The following is a 13,128-nucleotide window of genomic DNA, read 5'->3' as shown; positions in this document are numbered from 1 at the left end:
GCGAAGAGAATGTGAATTTAGATTTACCAAAACTTTCTTGATCTAAAAGACTTTTTGGAGAGATAAATCATTATGTCTTCGGGACACCTTTTAGCTCGGTAAAATTTCAAAATTCATGTCCCTTTCCTTCTCAAGAGGTTTGCATAAGTCTATCCTACTTTCCGATCTCAAAATTGGACTGAACTAAATTTAATTTGGTGTGATGTTAAAAAGAAGAAAAAAGAGTGCAAAAGAGTAGGATAGAGATATGCAATGCTTTTAAGAATGAAAAGGATGTAAATTTTGACTTTATGAAATTTTCCTGATCTAAAAGGTTTTTTTTTTGTTTCCCCCCCTTTTAATCCCGGTTAGGTCTTATGGCCTCTACACACTAGAGAAATTTATGTCCATATTGAAGTAAATTCCCTACACTTGTGTAGGAAAAACTCTAAAATATGGACATAAATTTCTGTAGTGTGTAGAGGCCATTAGGCAACAAGCCTATTTTTACTGCCTGCCCGATAAAAATAAATAACTAACTAAATAAATAAATAGATAAATAAATAAATAAATAATCGCTTAATAATAAATAAATGAATAAAACATACTTCGTACATATAAACGATCTAAAAGGTGTGCCGGAACTATTAGAAACGAATGATTGAATTTGAAATTAAATTATTATGGCTCTGACACACCTCTTAGATTGAGAAAATTTCATCTAATCGAAATTCACATCCCTTTCTTACTCAGAAGAATTGGAGAAGTCTATTCCACTCTTCTAATCTCAAAATTAGACTGAATTAAATTTAATTCGGTGTGATATTCAAATTTAGAAGAAGACTGCGAAAGAGTTAGCAAGTCATATACAAATTTTTTAAGAAGGGAATATGAATTTTGATTTTATGAAATTTTCCTGATCAAAAAGGTGAGCCAGAGGATTTATAACTCTGACACGCCTTTTAGATCGAGAAAATTTCATGTAATCGAAATTCACATCCCTTTCTTTCTCAAACATTTTGTATAGATCTATCCCAGCATTTTTGACTTTCTTCTTTTGAACTTTACACCACATTAAATTGAGTTGAATCGAATTTTGAGTGCGAAAGAATAAAATATCTATACGCAAAATATTTGTGAATATCAATCACATGAATTTTTACTGATCTAAAAGTTGTGCCGGAGCCATTATAACTCTGGCATACCTTTTAGATCAGGAAAATTTCATGTAAACGAAATCTGCATCCTTTTCTTTCTTAAAAGCTTTTCCTAATCCTATCCCACTCCTTCGGACTCTTCTTCTTCTTTTGAACGTCACAACTAAATCAAATTACTTGAAGCCAATTTTGAGTGCAACAGAGAATGATAATTTCGATTTCATAAAACTTTCTTGATCTAAAAATGTTTTCAAAGGCATAAATAATTAAAAACGAATAATTAAATTTTAAATCCGAGCATTGTGCAAATAATTAAATTTTAAAAACTTTTCCAGATACACGGTGGAGTATTTTAGCTCAGATTTACAGACTGGTTGGGTGGTTGCGGCTCATCGTGTGCCAAATCAAACAATTACGGTAAGTCTGAGCGACAGGATAATTGGTTATTATTTCCGAAAAGGACATAAAGAACTGTGAAATTTATTTTCCTACAGATAACCGAATTAAAGCCAGCAACTTCCTATGTATTTTTGGTACGTGCCGAAAATATCTATGGACTGTCTATCCCATCGCTATTGTCTCATACTGCCAAGACATTGGGAGCCAGAAGTGAAATAATACCACAATCAAAATTAATTGCAGCTCGTGCTGTTCTCAGTGAAAAGGTGACATTTTAACCAATTAATAATTGTGGTGTTGAAGTCTAGTGACGGGAAAATTTTGTGCTTGATTTTCTGACAATATTTATTATGTCTTTTGCAGATTGTTGAACTTGTTAATGCAGTAGCTGTTAATTCAACATCCATCCGTTTGGACTGGAGACTTCATATCACATTCAATGATGAATATATTCAAGGGTTGTATTTGCGTTTTCGTGATGTTAGCAGTGGTTCACAGAACTACAACATCATCACAATTATGAATGCCAAATTGGAAACTCATGTTGTGGCCAATTTGAAGAAATTCACAAAATACGAATTTTTCATTGCACCTTTCTATCAGAGTGTCGAAGGTCAGCCTAGCAATTCGAAAGTTGTGCAAACCCTTGAAGATGGTAAATTGGGCGGAAAACCTCTTGATGTAGAAATTCACCCACCCTTAACCACAATATTTCACTTTCAGTCCCATCTGCACCACCTGACAGCGTTCAGACGGGAATGTTGAATCTCACGGCTGGTTGGGTACGCTGGCTACCGCCCCAGAATCAGCATCACAATGGCATAATATTGGGGTACAAGATTCAAGTAAAAGCGGGAAATTCATCGAAAATTTTGGCACAAATGACCCTCAATGCTACCACAATGTCCGTAATGTTGAACAACCTTACAATAGGAGCCACTTACAACATCCGCATTGTGGCCTACACAAGGGTCGGAGCCGGACCATATTCTCAACCTGTCACGCTCTTAATGGATCCATCCCATATCATTTCACCACCTCGCGCTCATCCAAGTGGATCAGCCTCAACTTCTGAGGAGCCCCAGAAAAGGGATATCGTGCATGAACCCTGGTTCATGATCCTTCTTATTCTTATGCTTGTGACAATAATTGTGGCTTCGGGAACGGCAATGATATTTTTCCGAAAGAAGCACAGACTTAGCAAGGGAATAAATCATTTGAACGGTCAGTATTTCCTCTTCATTTTGCGATTTAAAAAACCAAAAGCCCTAAATACTTTTTTTTTCAATTTCAGTCCCTACTGTTAACGCCAACGACATCACAGCTCTAGCTTTAAATGGGAAAGAAAGTATTTGGATAGATAGAGGCTGGAGAGCTGGAGATACAGACAAGGATTCTGGACTTAGTGAAGCCAAACTACTAGTCAACTCTTCCAATACGCCTGGATCTTATGGAGAAATAGGAACAGATTATGCCGAAGTAGATACGAGGAATTTAAGCACATTCTACAGCTGTCAGAAGGTAATCCAATCTTAATTAGCACCTTGGAATTACCAAGTCATAAATTCTAACATTCCCAAGCTTGTACAAATTCTTAATACAGTAGACTCTCTCTCAATTGGGAATATGGGGCAAAATGTCATCCGGTTTAGTGATAGAATTTAGCGTCAAAGCCTTTGTAAATTCCACAAAAAGCGCTCAATTATAAAGAATCACGAAAAAATAGGAAGAACTACAGCGAATTTGAGCAAATTACCTTCATAATTAAACGTGAAAATTGTCAACAAAATTTGTCGCCCGATTGAGTGAGAGTCTACTGTACACTGTAAGCTAAAGGTAAAGAGTTAAAACAACTCTTCGGGCGAGTTATGCTGCTGGTTTATGCTGCAAGTGTCTCTGGTTCGAATCCCCTTTAAATCATCAGCAAATTTTCTGGCGTTAAAAATGTTTCAATTGCAACCAGTGAGCTTCACTACTCTTGATCAAAAAGGGCATAGGATTGGATTGACAATCCTATCCTTGTATAAAAAAAAATCATGATAGATGTCCAGAAAATCTGTCGATTGCGAGAAGGCCTAGTTTCTCTATGGAACGTTAAGAATATTAAAAGTAAAAGTATGTATGTAAGTAATATGAAATATTTTCATTTTATGAATAAACTTCAGTCGAGATGATTTTTGTTTGCCAAAGTTCGTCCCATCAACTAGAAATATGCCTTAGTTTTTTTCAGTATATAGAGACCTCGAGTTCAAACAATAAAGATAAAACAAATTGAGAATAGTCACAAAAAGAGATGGCAATGCGTCCCAGCTTTGCGGAATGCTCGAACTCACGAGATAGAGCTCACCGTGAATTAGTTTTTCGCATGATCTTTTGGTGCTTACTGGTCTACTAGAGATCAAAATTGATTCAAAAAATCCCAAAAGCATTTGAAAATAAAGAAATCGGTACATAACCGATCACTGGTAAAAATAAAAGGGTCAAATTGACTCTTTTCAGAAAAAAATGGATCATATTTGATCCTTTGAAAGGTTCACTTGTATCTCTTGAAATTTTGCATGCACATATATCACGATAGATTATATTTTATCGTGAACTTATTACTGATACCATATATCTCTTATCTGAGTGAACACTAAAGATGATTCTTTCATAGTTTTTATCCACTTAATCCGGAGTTTAATAGGTGTCAAAACGTGGACCCTTTCAAAGAATCCTCGGTGACCCTTTCATTTTTACCAGTGATTGATTGCCGATGAAGACCGATGCAGCCGGGTTCGAAATTTCAATACCTTTCCAAAAAAATCCAAATTTAACCAAATCGCTTGAAAAATGGGCCTTCTAAAGTGGTTGACCTTTGACGTCTTTGACCTTCAATAATCTAAAATGGAGTTTTCCGGTCATAGGTATATTTGCAGTAAATGTTCGCCTGGACTACCTCTAAAACATCTCCGAAAATCATTGAAAAAGCTTGGGCCAATTTTGAGAAAAATATGGTTTTGCAGGGGATAGAGAGGGAGTGGGGAGGTTAAAAAACGTCTCTAGATATATTGTATTTTTTATTGATGGTCATCAAAGACCGGAAGTCGATATCTCTTACCGTTTAAACTTCAGAACAGTGACAAGTTGGAAAAAGACGATTATAACTGCTCTCTCTTTGAGTTCAAGCAGTAAAATTATAACAGTAAAATTGATCCATTTTCTGATGTGTCAGAAAAAATACGTTTTTTTTTTATAAAAGATTACTTTAACTTGTATTTTCTTAGAACAAAAAGAGTAAGAGTTACTCTTATGCTCAGCGCACAAAAGTTATTGTAAATATGTTTTCAAAATTTCCTATGAGAGTGAGCGAGATGACTAGATCTAGATCTCATTCACTCTCACTGAAATGCTAAAAACATGTTTACAAAACAAAAGTTATTGTGCGTTGGGCATTAAAAACGTTGAAACAACTCTTCTAAATTTTAATCTAAAAAGGCAAAAAGCAAACGAGCAGTAAAAAATTCAAAATGGGCAATAAAAAATTAAAAATCACCAGTAAAAAACTTAAAACTTTACAGAAATGGGTCTAATTTATGTATTTAACATTTAAATTATTGCAGATAGAATGAAAAGCCCTTTGTTTTCCCTTTACCAAAATTTTAACGATAATAGCCGTACTCACTATGGCGTTGTTATCTCGTAATCTCCGTAATCTGTTATCTTGTTATAATTTTTCATTTATAAAATACATTACTAGAACATAACGAGATAACGATATTACAAGATAACAGCGCCATAGTGAGTACGGCTAATATCAATGTTTCAATTTTTTGTTACTACTCAATTTTAACTTTTTACTGCTCATTTCTACAATGCCATCTAAAAATAACTCTAAAAAAGAGGTAATGGGAAAATTATACACCTTTGAATTGCATCACCTTTGAAATAGTGCTTTTTCTGGTATAATTTCGCACCGCAAACCGATTCTGAGGAAAAAGTACATAATGATAAAGTGTAGTTTACTTTAAAAAATTTCAAAATGAAGAAATTTTAGGATCCGTTTTTAAAATAAATTTAAAAAAAAACATGATTATCGCGGTGAAAGAGGGGTTGAGTGGAAAAAGGAAAAAGATCATCTTAGATAATATAGATTTTTAAGGGAAAGGGGTCATCAAAGACCGGAAGTCGAAATCTCTTATCGTTTGACCTCTAGCTCGGGCAAATAAAAGAGACTTTTTGCAAAATATTCGAGAAAGACGTATTGCTCGTGAACTCTTTAACGATTATGTACCGTGATCTACAACTAAGGAAAATTGAGTGGTCATCCGAACGTCCGGGTTACGATATAGGGGGGAATACCCTCCCTTCGAACGTTCATGCCTTCGAATAATGTGAATTTTGTTTTAATTTCCTACACTAAGAAAAAAACAGGGGTGCGATTAACTTTTTTCCTCATAACTTTAACACTTTTTAGGTGTAAATATACATCAACATTTTTTAATGTTAATTTTACACCTTTTTAAGAGTAAAATTAACATGAAAAAGGGTAACTTTAACCTATAATACACCTAAAGAGCATAGTATTTACACCGATTTCGGATCAATGCAGGGTAAAATTAACATTTCCGGAATGTTATTTTAACTTTTTCGGATTTATCTCAAGTGTAAGAGACTTACGGCGTTATCACACTTACACATTAAAATTTTAATTTGATTCACATTAATTGTCGCTTGTGAGCGTCCAAATATGTTATTTGTGTCGTTGAGTCACTTAATATTTGGGGTTTTTCTATTTATTGATAAAGTGGACTTGGTCTGCAAAAAATAAGTTTAAATTTACCTAAAGCATAAATATTTTTCACATTAAAAAATTAAAGAGAAAATCGCATTAATTTTTCGCATTAATGCTATAAATCAATTTATACCAAATTTTGCGGGCCAAGTCTACCTTTTCATCAACAAATAGATCAAATTTTGAATATAAAATGATTCAAACACACAAATTACACATTTGGACTCTCACCAGCGACAATTTATGTGAATCATATTAAAATTTTAATGTGAAAGTGTGATAACACAGTTATACATAATTATCTTGTAATTATCAATAAATTGATGGTAAGTTAGCTTAAATTTGAAAGAAATGTGTAAGTGTCTAAATTACACTGGCAGCATAGGAATTTTACCAACTTTACATAGCTCTCCTGAAAAGTTGCAACTCTGAGATAGCATAGTATGGAATGGATGCGTCGAATATTCTTTATCCGAATAGGTCAATAGTTTTGACAAGGGTCTGATATATGGGTTATTCGAAACTTCTTCCAGTCACCTGAAAATCCGACACCTTATGCAACAACCATGCTCATCAATAGCGGCAATCCGAGTGGAAGTAGTAGGTCATCGAGTGACACTTGCACAAAACGGTCAAATTGCAGCCGAGAACCTTATTCATCAGGCGCTTCCAGCCCCACATCAAATGCCATTCAAGCCAAGCCCCAACCATCGATACCCTACACCCCATTTCCCCAGAGTAAGTCAAGCGAGAAGATGTGTTCAATTGTGTGTAAAATGTGGAATAATATTTACAGTAGTTCCTAATAATTGGACAGATTTCCTGCCACCACCACCCGAACACCCACCTCCAATACCCGGAAGCACAAATCCGGCACTATTTTACACAAATGACAACATCCCAATGGATAGGAATGGACAACAAGGGTCTAAGTCCTGTTCTGGATTGTAAGGATTTCCTTCGATTGTTCAAAAACCGAAATATCGAGATTGTGTTTGAATTTATTTCAGAGTTTCCGGAAATAGTGGATCATCGTGCGGAAACTCAATCTCGAGCTACACTCCTTGGGATGTGCATCAACAGATGAATAATACAGAAAATATATACAATAGCCTATTACCCTATCCGGGAGCCCAATATCAAAAATGCTGCCAAAATGTAGGTCATTTTACATGTTGTGTATCAAATATGCCAAATAATCACCATGTTCCTAAAAAGCAATGCCATCAACATTCCGACTATCAGCGGCACAATCAACAGCAAAGTAATTGCTGCAACAATTCTCAGTGAGTCCAAACTTTTGGCACTTTATGCAATATTCAAATTTTCATTGTTTATTTTCTTATTCCCAAAAATGGAAATTTTCAGTAGCTGCGATGCTCTGGCATCTCATCAGCAAATTCTAAATCCAGACTATCAGCACAACATAATTTATACATGCTCATCGGAATGTTCTGAGCATTCACTAAGGCAAGCCATTAGATGTCCAAGGCACTATCATCCCAAGAAGAAGAAATTGTCCGAGGTGAGCGAACGAGGCAGAGAGAATGCACCAATAATTTCCACAACTCATGAATATGAATACAATCGGAATGACGACTATTCGACAAATGATAAACTTATTGAACAAAATAGTGACTGTTATGCTTCGCGTGAAGACACTGACACGTGCTGCTCTTGCAGCGAAGAAAGCTCTTGTGTTTATGCCGAGACTAACGATCCATCGCAATAAGTGTTCCAAACACGACAAATTTATATATATATATATACATATATTTCTGTAGTAGTCTTTTCTAAAATGTGTCTATGCGAAAAATCTCTAGTCATTTCTCGAAGTAACTTTGTACTAATAGGGCAAGTATCACAAAAAATAGGAAAAAAAATCAAATAGATCAGTAGGTGAAAATATGGCTAAAAATATTCTAAATAGTTAAGAAAGTCGTCTTGTGAGTAAATATTTAATCCCTTTAAATTTTTCAGTTCGATCGAGTTCTCTGATTGGCTAGAGCTTAAAAGTTTTCAAAGCTCTCAAAGCTCTGGCCAATCACAGAGCACGATGGAACTAAAATATTTCACGGGATTAAATATTTAATTACATGTGGATATTGTTTAAAAAAAAACAGTGATGTTAAATTTATTTTGCTATCTAACATAGCATAGCAGTTTATCAATCTTTTATTTCAGCGACCTTTATCTTTAATTTTCTTTGCGACTTCAGCGCTCCTTTGCATTTTGCTTTTTAGACAAAAATTAAAATAGTCTACAAACTACTAGATTTAGTAACGGCTAACATTTGAGACTGAAAATAGAACAATCGAATAGCTGAAAATGAAGATAAATCGAAATTTTGATGCATTTTCACACACAATTATAAAGAAATAATTAAAAATTATTCTCAGAAATTAGATAAAATTAATTCACAAAAATTGAAGTCGAAAAATACCTGAAAGCTGAACTGTACGATACGTAGAGGAGGCTGGGGTAAAAAGTCACAAAACGGATATTTTATTTTCTTACAAAACTGAGATAAAAACAGGGGTGCGATTAACTTTTTTTCCTCATAATTTTAACACTTTTTAGGTGTAAAAATATATCAACATTCTTTAATGTTAATTTTACACCTTTTTAAGGATAAAATTAACATAAAAAAGGGTAACTTTAACCCCTAATACACTTAAAAAGCATAATATTTACACCGATTTCGGATTAATATTGCAGGGTAAAATTAACATTTCAGGAATGTTATTTTAACTTTTTCGGATTTCTCTCAGTAAAGTTACCAGAGCGCTCCAGAAATCTCTAATTAGAAAATTTTTATAGGAAATTTACCACTCTGCAACTTTGTGAAAGTCATTTTCCTTCTTTTTGTAAGGAATTACATTTATCGAGCTGTTTTCTAAAAGTTAATTTTGTGGGCATTCTCAAAAATGTTGGGGAAAATAGTACCAGACATGGAGCATTATCACACTTTGATTCACTTTATTACGAGCTTCCGTAAATTAAACAAAATTCCTAGATGAAATATTTTTATAGGAAATTTTCTCCTCTACACCTTTGGAAAATACCTTTTGCTCTATCTGATTGAGAAAAACGCTTTTCGAACTATTTTAGAAAAAAAAAAACACAAAAGAGACTGTCCGTGGTGTCACATATCTCAATATCTCAGCTTTCAAATCATTTTATAGAGATTTTATCGGGTTCAGTTTCTTAGTGCCAATTTTATTATTTTGACTCAAAAGTATCACATTCGGGGCTCATTTTTAAGGAAAATAAATCTGAACTGAAAATTTCGTCTCCTAAAATGTTGTCAAAAAGAAGTTACGACAAATGCTGATTTAACTGACGATCTGTTTTACGTATTACCGAAAAGGAATAGTAATGACTTAGTCATCTCTTTCGCAATTATACGCTTTTTCACATATAAGATTAATATTAATATTAAGAAAAGCCGGAAAGAGAGGAGTATAGTATGCAAAATTTCAAATGGAAAATCACGTGTGTTAGAAAGAGTACACTCTAGTGAAGTAATACGATGAGTAAGATATAACTGTTCGAGAGAGAGGCAAAATAAAACAATTGCTATCTTCTTTTTGGTATTCTCGCAGTTCAGAAAGTATTAATCTTAATATTAATATTATATGTGACATGGTCATGTAAATCGTTTGACCAATGCAAAAAACGGCGAGACATGGAAATGGCGTTTATTTTCGTCGTGAGACATCAGAAATTTCTTCGGTTTTCCTTACTTTTTGCTCCTTACCTTTTGTTACTTTTTACCCCAAGTGACCGCTTTTAATAAAAGGATTTCTGGAGAAAAGAATCTTTGTAAAATCTAAAATAGATAGCGGCTTCATATTCAAAGAATCCTAATCAATTTAGGAAATATTCACCAGTGCATCGATTTTGGAAAATAAATAGGTAATAATTGATATCTGCAGTAAGGAAAATATTTCTAAAATAGGGCTACAAATTTCACAATATTTTATTTTCTAAATTCCTTGTTCAAATTCTAAGAAACTTACGAAATTGAAAAAGGTCTATGGAGGCTATCTTTGGGAAAAAAATTAAGCCGCTATCTTTTTTATCTTGGAAGATATTGAATTTTGAAATTTTCGCTTTGTGACTTTTTGCCCCAGTCTCTCCTACAATTAATCTAACTATTTAGCCGAGACACAAACTTCTAACACTGTTTTTTTTCATTATTTCCTCTTCCTCTTAATTCTTCTGCTATTTCTTATTACTTTCTTCTGTTCTCTCAGAATATCCTATGGATACATTTATTTATTGCTAATTTGCCTGAAAATTGCGAAAAGAACGCGTAACTCTGGGAAAAACGGCTGTTCTTTACAGTAAGTAGTAAAGATCGCAGTAAAGAATGGACCGTGTCGGTACTAACAGGCTATGGGGAATTCTATTGGAATTCATATGGTATTCTCTTTAAAATTTCCGTCGTAAAATTCCACTGACTTTCCATGAGATTTCTTACATTTTTTTTTAATTTTCTCATGTTTATTTCACTCTTCAATTCCATTTCAAATTGTGACCCTAAAACTCTGTGTAGTTTCAGCATAGAAATATCCATTTTGGAATTTTCCCTTTAAGGCCTATACTTCAGTCGAGATGGTTTTCAAAGGGTAAAGTTTTTATATTCCTCTCTGTTTAGTAAAATCAATTTTTTTAACATCACTGTTGAAAAATTATCTAAACGACTCTCAATAATAGGCAAAACATTTTCTAAAAACTATTTTAATATCCACTTGAAGACTTACATCTTTATATAAACGTACATATTACATGTATATAAACCCCATAACAATAATAAACTAGTATCTAGGATCCAGATTAATTGTTTGCTAGTCCATTTACTGACATGTACGTAGATTTTCCTAGAATTTTTTCGAATTTTTCACCAAACAAAATGCATACAAATTGAAAATCAAGATGAAGAAAAAAATGTCTGTACAGATATGCAATAACACCCACTCCCCCCCTTCTTAAGACTGAACAATAAAACTTTTGCTATGTGAGGTACATTTAGAATTCGAAAAACTGGCAAAATGCTTTATAGAAATTGCTTGGAAAAACTTTCCATTTAAAATTAAGTTGTTTTCCTGAATAATTTAAAATTCAAAAATATCATTTGCAGAAGAGCAAACTTCAATTTTGGCACAAAACAATTTCCATATGAAACATATCTTAAAATTCAACAAAACTTTTTGCATAAATCATTTTCTTGAATAATTTAGAATATCTGACTTCATATCAAATATGAATGTTTTAGTCCAACATTGCAATAATTTCTTCAATAGAGAAAGTGCAAAGAAAAAAATCAAATTAGTGTGCTTGTACATCTGTGTACCATAATTTTTTTTTAAATAATTTATAAACTAATGCAATATCATATCTATTATCTTTTATAGATTATTTAAAAGAATTTATTTAAAAAAAAAACGTAAAACGTGGTTATTTGTAAAATATAATTGTTTTTTATTGTAGTTTCAAAAGCAATCACAAAATCGAAAAAAAAATTATTAAACTTATTCTTTCTATTTTTATTGCTATTGAGCCCAATTGACTTAACAAATCCTGTTGGATAGTAATTTTTAAGTGTATTATAGAAGTTGTTCTACAAGACATAAAAACGTAAAAAAAAATGTAGAAAATATTAAAACTTTGCAAAACTGTGATATATTGTGATGTGATATGCATAAAATATGTAATTTGCAAAAAAAAATCATACGGTAACATCTGTCTCACTATGCGTACTCCATACAATAAGAATCATTATGAGAAAGTTGAAAAACTTTTTTTGTGTGTATGGTGCATCTAGAATATGACGAAAAAAAGTTTCTATAAACGGCAATATATAGTAAGTTTTGTACAGATAATAGAAGAAATTAAAAAAAAAAAGAAGAAAAAACGAATTAAAAAATTGCAACCCATTCACGTACACAACAATTTATAGAAGCATAAAGAATAACTTCAAGAATCATGGATAAATTCAAATGTAAATAAAGTAAATATACAAAAAAGTCAAGCAAACATTTTGGAACAGCCCTTTAAAAAAATGTTTTAATAATAAACAAATAGTGTATACTTTGAAAATAATGTCGAATATAGAATAAACCCTCCAAATTGCCTTTTTATTTAAGGATTGCAAAGTTTTCGGCCCTAAATTGGACGTGGTATTCTGTAGTAATATGACAATGTCATATGACAAATTTTCATGATAGTGTCGAAGCAGGACAACATTAAGGCCCAATAAACATCGAATAGCCATTCAAGGAGCTCTATGAAACTCTTAGTAATTGTTATGAGTCGGATTTTCAGTTAGTTCTTCCAAATTTACCGTATAAAAAATTGTAATTTGTCATATGACATTGTCATACTGTTACAGAATGCAAGAATTGCTACAGGTTCACATCAGAACATGCTGGAGCACCCTTCATCGCTAGCCTCCCGAAATTCCGCCCCATTGCCCATTCCAAGATAGCCACGAATCCAGCGTCCTCACTTTAGTGGTAAAGACCGACTGAGGAGCCAATTCGATTGTGCCTTCGGAATAACTCATCAAGCCCATCGAGCACTCTCAACTCCACCTAGCGGAATTATATCGGTATCGTAACTTGAAATTAGCCGCCGTTATAGCACCCCTCAAAGTTACTACCCCAGCTGAACAGTGATTGGCACCGTTGGCTTAACACTTTAAAACCCCAGCCAAAAAATCACGTAAAATACCAAACTGGCATAAAATGCCAGAGCAGATATTCTCAACAAAAAAAGCATTTTTACAATTGTTTTTCGTTCCGTAAGACATCT

General features: G+C 33.2%; 1 protein-coding gene across 7 annotated transcripts in view; it reads left to right on the top strand.

Annotated features, from left to right (window-relative positions):
* The window catches only part of LOC129799861 (roundabout homolog 2), a 37,498-nt gene extending 25,054 nt beyond the window's left edge, over window positions 1-12,444 (top strand). For 4 of the 7 annotated variants that reach the window (XM_055844113.1, XM_055844115.1, XM_055844114.1 and 1 more), the window contains exons 11-19: window positions 1,472-1,553; window positions 1,631-1,801; window positions 1,899-2,190; window positions 2,259-2,759; window positions 2,830-3,056; window positions 6,843-7,047; window positions 7,106-7,256; window positions 7,320-7,595; window positions 7,678-12,444. In XM_055844113.1, coding sequence (XP_055700088.1) covers window positions 1,472-1,553; window positions 1,631-1,801; window positions 1,899-2,190; window positions 2,259-2,759; window positions 2,830-3,056; window positions 6,843-7,047; window positions 7,106-7,256; window positions 7,320-7,595; window positions 7,678-8,041 — 2,269 coding nt within the window. In that variant the 3' untranslated portion in view covers window positions 8,042-12,444. The remainder of the gene's footprint in view (window positions 1-1,471; window positions 1,554-1,630; window positions 1,802-1,898; window positions 2,191-2,258; window positions 2,760-2,829; window positions 3,057-6,842; window positions 7,048-7,105; window positions 7,257-7,319; window positions 7,596-7,677) is intronic. The other 3 variants (XM_055844118.1, XM_055844117.1, XM_055844116.1) reach the window with 3 other exon arrangements.
* The last annotated feature ends 684 nt before the right edge of the window (window positions 12,445-13,128 follow it).

Source organism: Phlebotomus papatasi, chromosome 1 (genome assembly GCF_024763615.1).
Source record: "Phlebotomus papatasi isolate M1 chromosome 1, Ppap_2.1, whole genome shotgun sequence".
NCBI classification, from domain to species: domain Eukaryota; kingdom Metazoa; phylum Arthropoda; class Insecta; order Diptera; family Psychodidae; genus Phlebotomus; species Phlebotomus papatasi.
Note: the sequence above shows the minus strand (reverse complement) of the source record. Positions and strands in the feature narration are given on the sequence as shown.